At 39.2% G+C, this 18,877-nt stretch overlaps 1 protein-coding gene across 3 annotated transcripts in view; it reads left to right on the top strand.

Annotated features, from left to right (window-relative positions):
* Positions 1 to 18,877, top strand: part of znf385d (zinc finger protein 385D) — a 222,923-nt gene that overhangs the window by 42,512 nt on the left and 161,534 nt on the right. For 2 of the 3 annotated variants that reach the window (XM_060900350.1, XM_060900351.1), the window contains exon 2: positions 9,198 to 9,340. The exons of the other annotated variant lie outside the window; for it this stretch is intronic. In XM_060900350.1, coding sequence (XP_060756333.1) covers positions 9,198 to 9,340 — 143 coding nt within the window. The remainder of the gene's footprint in view (positions 1 to 9,197; positions 9,341 to 18,877) is intronic. 3 annotated transcript variants of the gene reach the window in all.

Here is an 18,877-nt window from a genome sequence, read left to right on the forward strand (position 1 = left end):
TCGAACCTCACCTGACTCAAACCAGTGGCTGCTGATATTTTGAATAACATAAATTCATATCTCTTGTCACGTCTCACGTCACCTTGGCCTGAATTTTAGAGCAGAAGTGTTGTGATAAATTCACTAGTCCTTGACATGTTTTGTCTCTTTCTCTCTCTGTCTCACCTTCTCATATTGCTATGTTTTCCTTCACTGATTTATAGGCAGGGTCGTAGACAATGGCGCTGTTGCAATACTGCCAAAAAATATGACTCTTTTCTTCCATCTTCTTCCCATCTCTCATAGAATAAGTTGATATTAGCAAGTGACAATTCATTCACATTACTTGTACTTTGTCTCTTGCTGCGACTGCGTGGTCTGTCCATGTTTTTTTTTCTTCTCGTCCTGATGGGAAATATCTATCTATCTATCTATCTATCTATCTATCTATACAACCCCGATTCCAAAAAAGTTGGGACAAAGTACAAATTGTAAATAAAAACGGACTGCAATAATTTACAAATCTCAAAAACTGATATTGTATTCACAATAGAACATAGACAACATATCAAATGTCGAAAGTGAGACATTTTGAAATGTCATGCCAAATATTGGCTCATTTGAAATTTCATGACAGCAACACATCTCAAAAAAGTTGGGACAGGGGCAATAAGAGGCTGGAAAAGTTAAAGGTACAAAAAAGGAACAGCTGGAGGAGCAAATTGCAACTCATTAGGTCAATTGGCAATAGGTCATTAACATGACTGGGTATAAAAAGAGCATCTTGGAGTGGCAGCGGCTCTCAGAAGTAAAGATGGGAAGAGGATCACCAATCCCCCTAATTCTGCGCCGACAAATAGTGGAGCAATATCAGAAAGGAGTTCGACAGTGTAAAATTGCAAAGAGTTTGAACATATCATCATCTACAGTGCATAATATCATCAAAAGATTCAGAGAATCTGGAAGAATCTCTGTGCGTAAGGGTCAAGGCCGGAAAACCATACTAGGTGCCCGTGATCTTCGGGCCCTTAGATGGCACTGCATCACATACAGGCATGCTTCTGTATTGGAAATCACAAAATGGGCTCAGGAATATTTCCAGAGAACATGATCTGTGAACACAATTCACCGTGCCATCCGCCATTGCCAGCTAAAACTCTATAGTTCAAAGAAGAAGCCGTATCTAAACATGATCCAGAAGCGCAGACGTCTTCTCTGGGCCAAGGCTAATTTAAAATGGACTGTGGCAAAGTGGAAAACTGTTCTGTGGTCAGACGAATCAAAATTTGAAGTTCTTTATGGAAATCAGGGACGCCGTGTCATTCGGACTAAAGAGGAGAAGGACGACCCAAGTTGTTATCAGTGCTCAGTTCAGAAGCCTGCATCTCTGATGGTATGGGGTTGCATTAGTGCGTGTGGCATGGGTAGCTTACACATCTGGAAAGACATCATCAATGCTGAAAGGTATATCCAGGTTCTAGAGCAACATTTGCTCCCATCCAGACGACGTCTCTTTCAGGGAAGACCTTGCATTTTCCAACATGACAATGCCAAACCACATACTGCATCGATTACAGCATCATGGCTGCGTAGAAGAAGGGTCCGGGTACTGAACTGGCCAGCCTGCAGTCCAGATCTTTCACCCATAGAAAACATTTGGCGCATCATAAAACGGAAGATACGACAAAAAAGACCTAAGATGGTTGAGCAACTAGAATCCTACATTAGACAAGAATGGGTTAACATTCCTATCCCTAAACTTCACTGTAAAAAATGTCCGTAGAATTAACAGTGAATTTATGTAAAATCATGACATAAAAAAACTGTAAATACAAAAGCAATGAAGCAGTGTGTAATTTACATCAATATACTGTAAAACTCCTCACCAAATACCACTGTTAATTTAACAGTAAGAATATGTTGAATTGATCATATTTTTTTGTAGAATTTACAAATTGTTGTAGTTTAAACAAACTGTAATACTAAAACAGAATGTGATAGTTAAAATTACATAATTGCCCTGTTAAAAAAATACAAAAACAGCCACTGTCGTGGCTCAGTCGACTAAGGCGCCATACCATGAATCTGGGGACATGGGTTCGATTCTGACCCAAGGTCATTTCCCAGTCTCTCTCCAGCTCATTTCCTGTCTCTACACTGTCCTATCCAATAAAGGTGAAAAAAGCCCCCCCCAAAAAATATCTGTCTAGTAGAACATTGAAACCACACTGTAAAAAAAATCCCGTTGTTTTTACGGAAAAAAACTGGCAGCTGGTATCACCAGAAAAAATCCGTAAAATATACAGCAAAACGGTAATTGCTTTTACGGTACAGCTTGTACATTTTACAGTTAAATCCAGCATATAAAACACTGGACTTCTGTTATATTTGCTACTTTAAACTGTAAAATGTACATGCTGTGCTGTAAAAGCAATTACCGTTTTGCTGTATATTTTACGGATTTTTTCTGGTGACTCCAGCTGCCAGTTTTTTTCCGTAAAAACAACGGGATTTTTTTTACAGTGTTGAGCAACTTGTCTCCTCAGTCCCCAGACGTTTACAGACTGTTGTAAAGAGAAAAGGGGATGTCTCACAGTGGTAAACATGGCCTTGTCCCAACTTTTTTGAGATGTGTTGTTGTCATGAAATTTAAAATCACCTAATTTTTCTCTTTAAATGATACATTTTCTCAGTTTAAACATTTGATATGTCATCTATGTTCTATTCTGAATAAAATATGGAATTTTGAAACTTCCACATCATTGCATTCCGTTTTTATTTACAATTTGTACTTTGTCCCAACTTTTTTGGAATCGGGGTTGTATATATATGACATAGACACAAGTGTTTTACTGGGAAATACACCACTCAAATTTTTCAAACGAGCTACATCCGCGATATCGAGAACTACAACCGTGACATCTCTATATGTCACTCGTGAGGAAATTGATGAATTGTTTTGGTAAATTTGGGGACTTTTTGTTTGTGAATGTGTCGATATAATAAAAAGAAAATCACATGTTGGCTTGAAGATATGAAGTTTATCTTCTTGTGTTGAAAAATTAATTTTTCATCCATAATACATCACGGATCTGAGTGAAATATTTAAATAATATTGGCTGATGTGTTATTTACCAGCTGGGAGGTCCGTATGGTGAAATACCGTGACTGAGGTCTTGAAAGTACTGAGTGAGGCCCTCTGGGCTGAGGTCAGTATTCAAGGCCGAGGTCACGGTATTTCACCATATGGACCAACCTTAAGCTGGTAAATAATATATATATTTTTTTCTTTACCAAATTCTAACAGAAAACGAGAGCGCCCGAAAGGGAAAACAGAGCCGAGGCGCCATTTTGAATCCTCAATTCACAGCTGTAATGCAAATGGCTTCCTCCTCGGTATACAAGTGCACTTCCATGGCAGGAAAAAAACTACATTTTGCCGCCTATGTAGTCCCCTATTTATACAAAAGTGAATCATTCAGGATTCAGCCATGTTTTTGCTCGGCTTTAGCAAGTTAGAGGTTTTTAGCTTTCTCCTGAAATGTTTTCTTTCATTTCTTCTTCCTCAGGGTAGTAAAACTCACTTTCGCTATGAACACTGTCGTTATCACTATCCATGCTGTAAAATTAATGCTATTCTCCTGAGAAATGCTGGCAAAAATTTATAAGATTTTTGAAAATATTATAAATAAATCTTATAAAAAAAAAGATAAATGTTGACAAAAAATGCTACTATGTTTGATGTTGTTGTGAACAAGCGAGCCGCCAGAGGTCCATAACGGGGGTCCGTAACTGGGGTCCGTATTGTAGGATACGGACCCACTCGCCAGCCAATCAGAGCGCAGGATTTGATGGAAACTGGACTGCGAAAAAATATATGTTATTTACCAGCTGGGAGGTCCGTATTGTGAAATACTGTGACCGAGGTCTCGAAAGTACTGACCGAGGCCCTCACTATTCAAGGCTGAGGTCATGAGGTCACGGTATTTCACCATACAGACCGACCTTAAGCTGGTAAATGATATATTTATTTTTTTCTTGGCCAAATTCTAACAGAAAACGAGAGCGCCCGAAAGGGAAAACTGAACCGAGCCACCATTTTGAATCCTCATTCACGGCTGTAATGCAAATGGCTTCCTCCTCGGTATACAAGTGCACTTCCATGGCAGGAAAAAAACTACATTTTGCTGCCCATGTAGTCCCCTATTTATACAAAATTGAGTCATTCAGGATTCAGTGTTTACACTGTTTATATTGTCTGAGTGTTTAGTCTGTCTTGTTCTTATCTAGTGTTTATACTGTTTATTTACACTGTTTATATTATTTGAGTGTTTAGTCTATGTCTAGTTCCTATCTAGAGTGTTTATACTGTTTTTTTTTTTCAATTATTCTATTTTTATTTATTGCATTGCCTGTTTGCACCGTGGGTCAGAGAGGACTGATATTTCATCTGTGCTGTATGTCGAGCATGTATAGTATATTTGACAACAAAGTTGACTTGACTTGATATATATATTAGTGCTGTCAAAAATGTCGCATTATTAATGCGTTAACTTGACTCAATTTTAACGACGATAATTTTTTTATCGCGAGATTAACACTCTGTGACATGATGTAGGTTTTTCATAAGCTTTTGAAACTACCAAGAACTTGGAACAGAGACTTTGCTTAAAAAAACGATAGCAGTTAGACTGTAATGCCACGCCCCGCACAGCCAGAGTCCTCTGCCCTCCCCCGAAGAGCCACGGTGCTCGGCTTAGGTTTCGTTTTCCCATCGGCGGCTCCAGCCCGACTTTGCAGTGGCTGTGACAAGACGTGTTATGCTCTGCAATAAAAAAAAAAAAACATTGGTACAACCAGTGTTCGAACTATGCCAATATTTTCGGGGGGTCCCTTTTTTTCCCTTGGGGGGGGTGCTTGCGCTTGTCTCAGAGCGCAGATCTCCATCACGCGCTCACTTCGGATATGCAAATGCTTCCCGTTACACATGATTGCTATGTCAATAAACATCATTTTGCCAATATTTTAGAGACCCCCCAACATTTCCCAAATCATGTTTTCAAGGGATCTCATGTCTGTTTCAGGGGATCTCGGATCCCCCGAGTACCCCCGTAGTTCGAACGGTGAGCAAGCCCATTCACTTTTTTATGCTGATAAGAGAATTACAATGGTTTTTCATGTGACAAAAATGTGCGATTAAATTGCGATTAATCGCGAGTTAACTATGACAGTCGCGACATTAATCGCGATTAAATATTTTAATCGCTTGACAGCACTTATATATATATATATATAGATAGATAGATAGATAGATAGATAGATAGATAGATAGATAGATAGATAGATAGATAGATAGATAGTAGCTGTGTATAAACACAAATTAAATAATGCACTAATCGGAGTGTAAATTGGTACATTTTGGTTCTAAGATTAGATTAGCAAAGCAAGTTAACTGTATAACCTATGCACACTGAGAAGCTTTAGTTTTCTTTGTAATGTCTCTATACACTTTTAACGAGAGGCCATATACGCGGATCAAACAGCATATGGGAAGTTGTTTCTATCTGCTCCTTTACCACATCATACCTAATTTGCATAGAATTTGCATAAAGTAGAACATCTCAATTCCAATATCACTTGCTCTTTAACTTGACACTGAAATTATGGCTCTGTGTCGTGCACGTACACCGAAAATGAATGATCGCCTGTTGCTTTGTCGTCTGCTCGTGTGAATGAAGTGCCTGCTCTTCATCCATCCATCTTGTGCTCTCTGCCTTTCTCCATGCCCTCAGAGTGACCTGGGACAGTGAGACACAACATGTTTGTGTTTATTTTGGTTCCCTGTGCTTGTTTAGGGATTATCGTCACCCTTTACACTTCATACAGTCATAACGTTGTGCATGTTTGAATTTCTCCAGATGCAAGAGTCTGTACGAAGTATTTCAGATCTCACGCAGAGAACGTGATCCCATCAGAATCGAGCAATAGGTGGATTTTTCATCTTGGTAGATACTTTATTTTATTTATGAATGCTTAAATACACTGCACTGGCCCTAAAAGTTTCCCTTTATAGCGTTTAGCCACCGCAACTGGCTGGTAAATTCGAGGAGTTCCCTTACTGTGCCAGATTGTTACCCACTTTTGGCAGGTGTGCGGGTTTTCATTTCAGGCTCTGCTGCCAGAACAACTAAAAGTGACAGACAATGTTGTAATAACTGAATAGTTATTACAGGATAATAAAGTAATATAGAAAACCATATATATACTGTGTATATATATAAATGACAGCAATAAACCTGTTGCTTTTTATTCACACACATTCTACAGCTCTGTTCTGCTCAGTTATAATTTAATGTTCTGTCGAGATATGACGGCTTGACCTTAAAAAATATTATAAATATGTAATAAGAATCAAATATTATAATGGACATGAGTGTTTTACTGGGAAATACCCCACTGGTATTTTTCATACAAGCTCCATCCAGGACATGGAGAACCAAAAGCGTGACATAAATCTCTATATATCACTCGTGAGGAAATCAATGAATTGTTTTGATAAATTTGGGGCCTTTTTGGGGCGGCACAGTGGTGTAGTGGTTAGCGCTGTCGCCTCACAGCAAGAAGGTCCTGGGTTCAAGCCCCGGGGCCGGCGAGGGCCTTTCTGTGTGGAGTTTGCATGTTCTCCCCGTGTCCACGTGGGTTTCCTCCGGGTGCTCCGGTTTCCCCCACAGTCCAAAGACATGCAGGTTAGGTTAACTGGTGACTCTAAATTGACCATAGGTGTGAATGGTTGTCTGTGTCTATGTGTCAGCCCTGTGATGACCTGGCGACTTGTCCAGGGTGTACCCCGCCTTTCGCCCGTAGTCAGCTGGGATAGGCTCCAGCTTGCCTGCGACCCTGTACAACAGGATAAAGCGGCTAGAGATAATGAGATGACATGAGATGAGATGGGGACTTTTTGTTTGTGAATGTATCGATATAATAAAAAGAGAATCACATGTTGATTTGAAGATATCAGAATGCAAGCAATCAAAGGAATAGGACATTATGAAGCAAGCAGTTGTGATTTGTAGTTGTTGAGAAAATATTTTAGGAAAAATTTGTAAAGCCACACTATATGTTTCGTAAATACATTAAGCCGGTAAACAGGAAGTCGATGTACGACAGACCTGAAAACAGTATACATGGTATAGAAGCTCGGTCCAAATGTCAAGTAGTTGTGATTTGTAGTTGCTGAGAAAAGTGTGACAAAAATGTTGTAAATCCATGCTATATGTAACATCTCATCTCTCTCATCTCTTCATTTCTAGCCGCTTTATCCTTCTACAGGGTCGCAGGCAAGCTGGAGCCTATCCCAGCTCACTACGGGCAAAAGGCGGGGTACACCCTGGACAAGTCACCAGGTCATCAACCGGTGAAATGACAGGAGTAATTTGTTAAAAATGCTATAATAATAATTCTTGAAATAATAATAATAATAATAATAATAATAATAATAATAATAATATGGGCGGCACGGTGGTGTAGTGGTTAGTGCTGTCGCCTCACAGCAAGAAGGTCCGGGTTCGAGCCCCGTGGCCGGCGAGGGCCTTTCTGTGCGGAGTTTGCATGTTCTCCCCGTGTCCGTGTGGGTTTCCTCCGGGTGCTCCGGTTTCCCCCACAGTCCAAAGACATGCAGGTTAGGTTAACTGGTGACTCTAAATTGAGCGTAGGTGTGAATGTGAGTGTGAATGGTTGTCTGTGTCTATGTGTCAGCCCTGTGATGACCTGGCGACTTGTCCAGGGTGTACCCCGCCTTTCGCCCGTAGTCAGCTGGGATAGGCTCTAGCTTGCCTGCGACCCTGTAGAACAGGATAAAGCGGCTAGAGATAATGAGATGAGAATGAGATAATAATATATATGTGTGTGTGTGTTCTTACCAGGAAATACTTTGATTCCATATTTTATTGCTTTTTTTGTATTTTTGGGGTTTTGTTTTTGAGTAGAGTTTTTATTTTGTCCTCGGTTGGTTCAGCAACACACGCCGCCATTTTGTTTTTCTCTACTCACGGTATATGAGCTGATATCCTAGTAGCAGAGTAGCCAATCAGAGCGCACGATTGCTCATATCCAGTGAATGTGGATAGAATAATTCCCTATAATTCACACCGATTACGTCACTCCCAGTGTTTTCCCCTCTGACTAGACATGTGTTGTGAAAATGGCGAACCAGTTCAGAATTAAAATTCTTTTGATTAACTTGATTGATTAGTTAAGTTGATTAACTACGGACGCCCTCAGAATGTCCGTAGAGGAGCCAATCAGGACATATGCCCTCTACGCCCCAACCCATGGCAAAAGACGCCCAGGACGCAAGAAGACGAGCTACCTGACCTACGTTCAGAACCTGCTGGGGGATGAGAAGGGTGACCTGACCTCCGATACTATTGCTGTGCTGGCTGCTGACCGTCAGCTGTGGACGAAACTTGTGATCGACCGCTCTGCAGCCGACTGATGATGATGATGCATATTTTTTGTGGATGTGTCCATATAATATAAAGAACATTACATGGTAGCGCAAAGATATGAAATTTTATCTTCTAGTATTGAGAATATTTTCACTCGTTTGCTTCACTCACTCATGATACATACATTCACCAGTCAAAGATAAACTTCATATCTTCACGCAACCGTATAATATCCTCTAAATATAATGTTTATTACATGACAATGAATTTTCTTTTTATTTTTCCTTTTTGTTTCTTCATTGCTCTCTGTGTCTTTGTCTCTCTCTGTTTATCTGTCTCTGTATACTGCTTCTTTTCTTTCTGTCTCCTTCTTTCTGTCCATCAACTATTTATCGTCCACTTTCTCTCTTTTACTCCTCATTCCTTGTTGCTATCTTTTCCTCTTTTCTGTCTGTCCTTTCTTTCTTTTCTTTTCCACTCCATTGCTACTCCTTTTCCTTTTTCCCGTCATGTCTTCCTTTCCATCACTCCCTTTATTTTTCATTTCCTCTCCCTTTTGTTTTGCATATTTTTATGCCTTTTCTCTCGCTGTTCTTCCTTTTCTCAATTTCTGTTTTCTTGTCTTTCTCTCTTTACCTCTACATTTCTGCTTTTTCCTTTTCTTTCTTTCACTCAATCTCTCTCTTTGTGTCAAAATACGTCTCGCTACGGCTTTTCTCTGCCCTTTCACCCTTTCTCTGACTTCCCCTCTCTCTCTCTCTCTCTCTGTAGGTAGTGTGTGTCAGGGTGGCTTGGTGCCGGCTCTGGTTCGAGCTCCTCTCCCCCAGGTTCACTCTTCTGGGGGCCTGAAGCACTTCCTTCCCTTCTCACTGGAAACAAGCCCTGCCCTCAACCTGCTGCCCACATTCAGCTCTGTGAGTCTCTCTCTCTCTCTCACACACACACACACACACACACACACACACACACACACACACACTGTGGCCATCATTGAATTGTTCGTTGTAACTTCTGCTGTAATTAAACCCAGGATTTTTGGATGTTTGCTGGTGATGGTGGTGGTGTTTGTGGTTGAGGGTTGAGGAAAGTATGTGTAAATGTGTAATCATGCTGCCTGTATAGACACAACAACAACAACAACATCATAATCTGTGGTGCTGTTAGCGGCTATGAGAGCTTGACTCAGCATGTCGTAGGCATTAACGATCAACACAGTGAATGCACAAATAGAGTACCTGTAATCATGCTGCCTGTACAGACACAACAACAACAACAACACAATCCGTGGTGCTGTTAGCGGCTATGAGAACTTGACTCAGCGTGTCGGAAGCATTAACAATCAACATAGTAAATACACAAATAGAGACCTATAATTTGTTTAACTTGCAATTTGATGAATAAGTACAGTCAAGCAAACAACAATGCAGGCCAGACGTGGAAAACATATTGAGTGTTGATCTTAAGAAAGTTCTTATTATGCACAACTGAAGACTACTAATCTTTAAAAAGTTCTTATTTTCAACTGAAGACTACTAATTAAAAAAATTCTTATACGCAATTGAAGACTACTAATCTTAAAAGAGTTCTTATTATACTCAACTGAAGACAACTAATCTTAAAAAACGTTATTTTCAACTGAAGATTACTAATTTAAAAAAATTCTTATACACAATTGAAGACTACTAATCTTAAAAAGTTCTTATTATACTCAACTGAAGACTACTCATCTTAAAAAAGTTCTTATTATACTCAACTGAAGACTACTAATCTTAAAAAACGTTATTTTCAACTGAAGACTACTAATTTAAAAAAATTCTTATACGCAATTGAAGACTACTAATCTTAAAAAGTTCTTATTATACTCAACTGAAGACTACTAATCTTAAACGTTATTTTCAACTGAAGATTACTAATTTAAAAAAAATTCTTATACGCAATTGAAGACTACTAATCTTAAAAAGTTCTTATTATACACAACTGAAGACTACTAATCTTAAAGTTCTTATTTTCAACTGAAGATTACTGATTAAAAAATCCTTATACACAATTGAAGACTACGAATCTTAAAAAAGTTCTTATTTTCAACTGAAGACTACGAATTAAAAAAAAATCTTATACACAATTGAAGACTACTAATCTTAAAAAGTTCTTATTATATACAACTGAAGACTACTCATCTTAAAGTTTTTATTTTCAACTGAAGATTACTAATTTAAAAAAGTTCTTATTTTCAACTGAAGACTACTAATCTTAAAAAAATTTTTATTTTCAACTGAAGACTAGAGATGCACCGATTGCAATTTTTTGGGCCGATTCCGATTTCCGATTTTCCATGGAGTGTGACCTGCCGATACCGATTTTGGCCGATTCCGATTTCATTTTTTCAAACCACTTCACAGCACACACAAAGACTATTTTCTTTTTATCTTTTCTTTAATAGAACATTCTGCCAGATTTTCAGTAATAAATTTTCAACACCTCAAAGGTTGAAAACAAACAAAAAGACATTGTTCTTTGTAAAATCTTTCTTCATGTTTGGTATTAACATATTAATTCCTGTAATAGGAAATTCACACAAACATTTTTTCTTTTCCCATCCAATATCTGGCACAAAAACAACTTCCCCCTCATATATTATTTGCCAACTGCTACGGAACACACTTTCATAAGCCTATTTACATCTGAAAACTTATGCCTTATAGAACAACCCATTTCTTCATTCAGTATCAAAATACAAAAATAATTTCCAGTCATACTTATACCACAGCCATTCTATCATCTTTGTCAAATGTGTATTTGTAGAGTAATTTCCAATGGAATCAAGTGCAACCAAGGTCGTAAAACAAACAAAAAGACATTTTTTTCTTTCTCTCTTTGTACAAATCTAACTAGATGTTTGGTAATAGGCTAACGTATTAATTCCTGTAATGGGAAATTCACACAACCACAAATGTTTTCTTCTTTTCACATCCAATATCTGGCACAAAAAAAAAAAATTAACTATCGTGAATTTTTTTTTTTGTTAACGGCGCGCGCCGGTGCTCGTTAGGCGCTCAGGACTGACACTGTTCTGCGCAAGCGCAACACAATCGCACTAGAAAGCATGTTCAAGCTGCCAGTGTAGCTGCAGCCTTTTTAGTTGCGAATTACGAGTATCTCCACTTTCATCTCTATGTGATACACAAGTTTTGATCGGCAGAAAATCGGCATATTTTAATTTTGACCGGCCGGTCGCCGGTCATGGCCGATCACGTGAAAATCGGCCGATTCCGATCGGCAGCCGGTCAATCGGTGCATCTCTGCTGAAGACTACTAATTTGAAAAAAAAATTCTTATATGCAATTGAAGACTACTAATCTTAAAAAGTTCATATTGTACTCAACTGAAGACTACTAATCTTAAAGTTCTTATTTTCAACTGAAGACTACTAATTTAAAAAAAATCTTATACACAATTGAAGACTACTAATCTTAAAAAAGTTCTTATTTTCAACTGAAGACTACTGATTAAAAAAAAATTCTTATATGCAATTGAAGACTACTAATCATAAAAGTTCTCATTTTCAACTGAAGGCTACTAATTTAAAAAAAAATTCTTATACGCAATTGATGACTACTAATCTTAAAAAAAGTTCTTATTATACTCAACTGAAGACTCCTAATCTTAAAGTTATTTTCAACTGAAGACTACTAATTAAAAAAATCTTATACACAATTGAAGACTACTAATCTTAAAAAGTTCTTATTATACTCAACTGAAGACTACTCATCTTAAAGTTTTTATTTTCAACTGAAGATTACTAATTTAAAAAAGTTCTTATTTTCAACTGAAGATTACTAATTTAAAAAAGTTCTTATTTTCAACTGAAGACTACTAATCTTAAAAAAAAATTATTTTCAACTGAAGACTACTAATTAAAAAAAATTCTTATACACAATTGAAGACTACTAATCTTAAAAAGTTCTTATTATACTCAACTGAAGACAACTAATCTTAAAGTTCTTATTTTCAACTGAAGATTACTAATTTAAAAAATTCTTATACACATTGAAGACTACTAATCTTAAAAAAGTTCTTATTATACTCAACTGAAGACTACTAATCTTAAAAAAAACGTTATTTTCAACTGAAGACTACTAATTAAAACAAAAAATTCTTATACACAATTGAAGACTACTAGTCTTAAAAAAGTTCTTATTTTCAACTGAAGACTACTAATCTTAAAAAAGTTCTTATTTTCAACTGAAGACTACTAATCTTAAAAAAGTTCTTATTATACTCAACTGAAGACTTCTCCTTCTTCTTCTTCTTCTGGCTGCTCTCGATTAGGGGTCGCCACAGCGGATCTTTCATCTCCATTGCTCCCTGTCTTCCACATCCTTCTCTACCACACCTGCCACTTTCATGTCCTCTCTCACCACATCCATGGATCTCCTCTTTGGCCTTCCTTGTTTTCGTGTGCCTGGCTTCTCCATCCTCAACATTCTCCTTCCACATGCTCTGCATCTCTTCTCAGGATGTGCCCATACCATCTCACTCTCATCTCTCTTAGCTTAATTCCCAAGCTCTCCACATGTGCTGTCCCTCTGATGTGCTCGTTCCTTATCCTGTCCAACCTCCCATCGCAAACCTTAACATCCTCAACTCCGCCACCTCCAACTTTGCCTCCTGTCTCTTCGTTAAGGCTACGGTCTCCAATCCATACATCACAGCTGGTCTCACTACTGTCTTATACATCTTACCTTTCACTTTTGCCAGGACTTTCCTATCACAAATGACTCCCGAAATCCTTCTCCACCTGCTCCACCCTGCCTGCACTCTCTCTCACCTCACTATCGCAGCCCCCATTTTCCTGCACAGTTGACCCCAGGTACTTGAATTCACCAACTTTTTTTACGTCTACTCCTTGCATCTTCACTATCCCGTTCTCACTGATGCACATGTATTCTGTTTTGCTACTGCTCACCTTCATTCCTCTTCGTTCCAATGCATACCTCCATCTCTCCAAACCCAACTCAACCTCCTTTCTACTTTCACCACATATCACAATATCATCCGCAAACATCATGCTCCATGGTGACTCTTGCCTCACTTCGTCCGTCAAACTATCCATCACTACGGCAAACAAAAAAGGACTCAAAACAGATCCTTGATGGAGTCCCACCTTCACCTTGAACCATTCAGTTGTTCCAACTGCACACCTCACTGCTGTTTCACTGTTCTCATACATGTCTTGCACCACTCTAATGTACTTCTCATTCACTCCACTCTTTCTCATACAATACCATACACTGCAAAAAATGGCCTTTCAAAAATAAGAAACAAAAGATTAAAACAAAGCATATTTGCTTGAATCAGGTGAAAAAAATCTGCCAATGGAACTAGTCAAATTTGACTTGGTAAGATATTTCTTAAAGTAAGATGAAAAATCTAACCTGTTTTTAGATGAAATAATTCCAAAATAAGATTGGGGAACTTATTATGCGAGATCTGATTAACTCAAAATAGTTCTTATAAGAAGATCATACTTCTTACATTTAGCCATTCAAGTCTTTTTTTTTTTTTGGCCTTTTCCACCTTTATTGGATAGGACAGTGTAGAGACAGGAAATGAGCAGGAGAGAGACGGGGAAATGACCTCAGGTCAGAATCGAACCCAGGTCCCCAGATTTATGGTATGGCGCCTTATCCACCTGAACCAAAGTGGATGACAAAGTCTTAGCAGTAAAAACTGAATTTAAGATACATACTAATATTAGGATTGTTAAATTCTACAACTTAGCATTGCTAGCTTAAAAGATTCTCCTTTTGTGACCTGTAATTAGTAAAATACTCTAGATATGAGACCAGAGACTATCTTGAATCAAGTTGACAACATGTGTAGCATTGCAACAAGTTTATTTTTTTTTCCCATTTCAACATCTCATGTCATCTCATTATCTCTAGCCGCTTTATCCTTCTACAGGGTCGCAGGCAAGCTGGAGCCTATCCCAGCTGACTACGGGCGAAAGGCGGGGTACACCCTGGACAAGTCGCCAGGTCATCACAGGGCTGACACATAGACACAGAAAACCATTCACACTCACATTCACACCTACGGTCAATTTAGAGTCACCAGTTAACCTAACCTGCATGTCTTTGGACTGTGGGGGAAACCGGAGCACCCGGAGGAAACCCACGCGGACACAGGGAGAACATGCAAACTCCACACAGAAAGGCCCTCGCCGGCCCCGGGGCTCAAACCCAGGACCTTCTTGCTGTGAGGCGACAGCGCTAACCACTACACCACCGTGCCGCCCCCCATTTCAACATTCAAACATTAAAACATCTCTTAAGATTCCACTTCCCCAGGACCTCAGGCACCAAAATAAATAAATAAATAAATAAAGTCTAGATCAGGCACCAAAAAAAAAAAAGTCTACGCATTTTGACTTACAGTGCTTACACAACGCCAAAGCAACAGTGCATTTTGGGGGCAAGATTCAAAGATTTCAGTAAAGTTCATTTATTCCCAAAACAAGCATACTTTGTTTTTTTTTTCTTGAAACAAGATGAACCGCATTTGACAAATGTCCAAAATGTAATTACTTCACATCACATCACATTATCTGTAGCCGCTTTATCCTTCTACAGGGTCGCAGGCAAGCTGGAGCCTATCCCAGCTGACTACGGGCGAAAGGCGGGGTACACCCTGGACAAGTCGCCAGGTCATCACAGGGCTGACACATAGACACAGAAAACCATTCACACTCACATTCACACCTACGGTCAATTTAGAGTCACCAGTTAACCTAACCTGCATGTCTTTGGACTGTGGGGGAAACCGGAGCACCCGGAGGAAACCCACGCGGACACAGGGAGAACATGCAAACTCCACACAGAAAGGCCCTCGCCGGCCCCGGGGCTCAAACCCAGGACCTTCTTGCTGTGAGGCGACAGCGCTAACCACTACACCACCGTGCCACCCCCAGCTGAAGACTACTAATCTTAAAAAAAAATCTTTAACCAACTGGATGAAACTTTTTGAGAATATTCGGTGTTGAGTTACATGAGTGTACCGATTCGGTCAATCAGTCCCAAAATTGTGCACATCTATCCACACTCAGACCTTCGATGTAACTATTCAGACTTTAAGAATTGGTTCCTTACAGGGAGTTTTACTCCATTCAGATTTCTGTAAAGCCGCTTCATGGCAGTGTCTATTGATAACAAACACGAAAGGAATAAAATTGAATTGTCATGGGGAGGAGTTTAACTGAAACAGAAGCGTATTTTTGATTGGGTATTATCGACTCGATCAGGGAACTGTATTAATTCCAGGATTACACTCTGATAATTTGTCAGTTTGTAAGCACAGTACATTTAACAGTTATTCCATGAAATCAAGTCGTACATGAGCTGATAGCTGACGAGGCGCGTAGCACCGAGTCGGCTATAAGAGGTGTATGACGAGATTGAGTGGAATAACTGTTTTATCCTATCCATGTTCACTGGATTTGAGAAACAGAGCATTTTTATTTTTATTTTTTGCAAACTCGGTAAATAAAACCTTTATACAAAACGTCCAACAAAATAAAAAAAAATGATATGTTCTTCCCATCAAATACTTTTATTTCATATTTTGTTGCTTTTTTTTTGCATTTTTTGGAGTTTTGTTTTCAAGTAGAGTTTTTATTTCATCCTCAGTTGGTTCAGCAACACGCTCTGCCATTTTGTTTTTCTCTACTCATGGTATATTACCGTACATTACATTAATGGCATTTAGCAGACACTTATCCAGGGCAATGTACAACATACCCAGAGCATCCTGGGGGGCAGTTGGGGGTTAGGCGCCTTGCTCAAGGGAACTTCAGCCATTTCTGCTGATCCAGGGAACTGAACTGGCAACCTTTTGGTCCCAAAGCTGCTTCTCTAACCATTAGACCATGGCTTCTCCATGAGCTGATATCCTAGTAGTAGAGTAGCCAATCAGACTGTGCAATTGCTCATATCCAATGAATGTGGATAGAATGCTGAAATTCATGTTTTGCTGTAAATACAAAAAAAAAAAAAACTCTCCAATGCTATTTGAGGTCAATATTAAATACATAAATATGACATTATTAATTAAGCAGAGATACATTTCTTATCTCATTATCTGTAGCCGCTTTATCCTGTTCTACAGGGTCGCAGGCAAGCTGGAGCCCATCCCAGCTGACTACGGGCGAAAGGCGGGGTACACCCTGGACAAGTCTCCAGGTCATCACAGGGCTGACAGACACACACAACCATTCACACTCACATTCACACCTACGGTCAATTTAGAGTCACCAGTTAACCTAACCTGCATGTCTTTGGACTGTGGGGGAAACCGGAGCACCCGGAGGAAACCCACACGGACACGGGGAGAACATGCAAACTCCGCACAGAAAGGCCCTCGCCGGCCACGGGGCTCGAACCCAGGACCTTCTTGCTGTGAGGCGACAGCGCTAACCACTACACCACCGTGCCGCCAGAGATACATTTCTACAAGAAAAAAAGACGAGTGCGGCTCATGACGGACAGTGTTGAGTATGTTGGTCTGAGCTGCAAAATGAAGTCTGGTGGCTCACTCATCATTCCAAAACTCCATGTCTTTCGATGGGGTAATATGCACTGCTTATCAAACGGGAGAAAAACAGATGGATGAAAAAAGCAAGAAAAAGATGAGTGTAGGTCATAGCTGATTTCACATATATGTGTTGGGAGCGTTGTCTTAAGGTGTCACATTAAAGGGAACTGAAGGCAAATTTTTGATCATCAAAATTCTCATCTCATCTCATTTTATTAAATATCGGAATGCATTTTTGATCGCTATTTTGTCACTGCTATAGCAAGTTATGAGTGTTTAAAATATGCTATGTAATATATCAGTCCATATGTCAAAGCAATGGCTGTAAATGAGATTCGTTGAGACCTGTGTGAGACATCGTAGGACGGAAGTAAAACATACAGCGGAACTCAAAGTGACCAACATCTGCCAACGTCATCAAAAGACGCGCGCGCCCTCTTTCAAATGCTGACGTAATCAAGCCAGAAGTTTAATTTGTTTTGATAGCAATCAGGAAAGTTTGAAAAAAGTCGGCAGTAATCGTCATTTAAACTCGTTTTTGTGCAATATTTCGTTTGGAAAAGAGTTTTCAAAATGGCGGCACTGACACCTGGCTGACACTTGACGTTTCGAAGTCTTGCACAAGTCTCGTGAAGATCGTGCGGATAAACGACGCCTGCCGTGGACCAAACGAACTACATTCAACAAGGCTAAAAACCGAATAGGCCGATAAGCAATTAGTTGCCAATACGAGTCACGATATAAGGTTACTAAAACCGAAAACGTAATTAATTAAGAAATAAAGCAAGTTTAAAAATGACTTCAGTTCTCCTTTAAGTTTGGTGGCTCTGTGATGAAGAGTGACCAAACAGGAAGACTTTGATTCTGAATGAATGCGTCTTTAAAAAAGCTGTAGCTATGTAAGTGCACTTTTCGGGCACAGGATGGATGAGTTGATGTCGGTTTGGGGTCAATATCTGAAAACTGCAGGAGAAGACGTGTGGTCTGTGGTATAGCAATAGTGCGCTTGTTTCACAATCACATTAATTAACATTAATTGTTTTTTTCCCCCACACAGAGGACATTAGAGGAGACATTGCTAATCTTGAGGATTGCATTTTATACGAATAATATTATAAACATCAATAAATGTAGCAGAAGAGTGCTCGGTTAGCTTATCCTTCAAAACATGTGCATGTTGCCTTTACAAGAGAATGCACTGAATTAACCAAGGCATTGTTAAAACTTTATTCAGCTTTGTACTTGGTGGTCTAGACACTGTTGAAAAAACTCTGTCTCGGCGGCTTAGACTTAAGAAAAGTCTAGAAACCTTGGAGGCGTAAACAAGACACAGGTGATTATAATGATTTGAATAGGCCGCAGAGAAATCAATTCAACTACGTGCATAACTCAGAGAGGAACAGTCAGGGCCTTCTAGGCCTTCAGAGAAGGTCCAAATATATCAGCATTTCAAATGTTATGTTTAATTTCTTTCATAACAATTATTCTCTTCCAATTCTAACTTGGCCTCATTTCCTATCAAATCTGCTTCAGAAATGAAAGGGTTACTGTCCTGAAAACATTAAAATCGAGTTATCTAATGAGATTTTTGTTGTTGTTGTTGTCCCTAGGCTGAGAAGGGTTTAGCACAGTCGCTACATGCCCCAGTACACAATTCTCCTCAGTCTTCTTTTCCTACAAGTTATGACACAGAAAAATCCCCAAAGCTGTGGGTTCCCGTGTTAGAAGTCATGTATTTTGTCACTGCTATAGCAAATTATGAGTGTTTGAAATATGCTATGTAATATATCAGTCCATATGTCAAAGCAATGGCTGTAAACGAGATTCGTTGAGACCTGTGCGAGACACCGTAGGACGGAAGT

This window comes from Neoarius graeffei, chromosome 19, assembly GCF_027579695.1.
Source record: "Neoarius graeffei isolate fNeoGra1 chromosome 19, fNeoGra1.pri, whole genome shotgun sequence".
Classification (NCBI taxonomy): domain Eukaryota; kingdom Metazoa; phylum Chordata; class Actinopteri; order Siluriformes; family Ariidae; genus Neoarius; species Neoarius graeffei.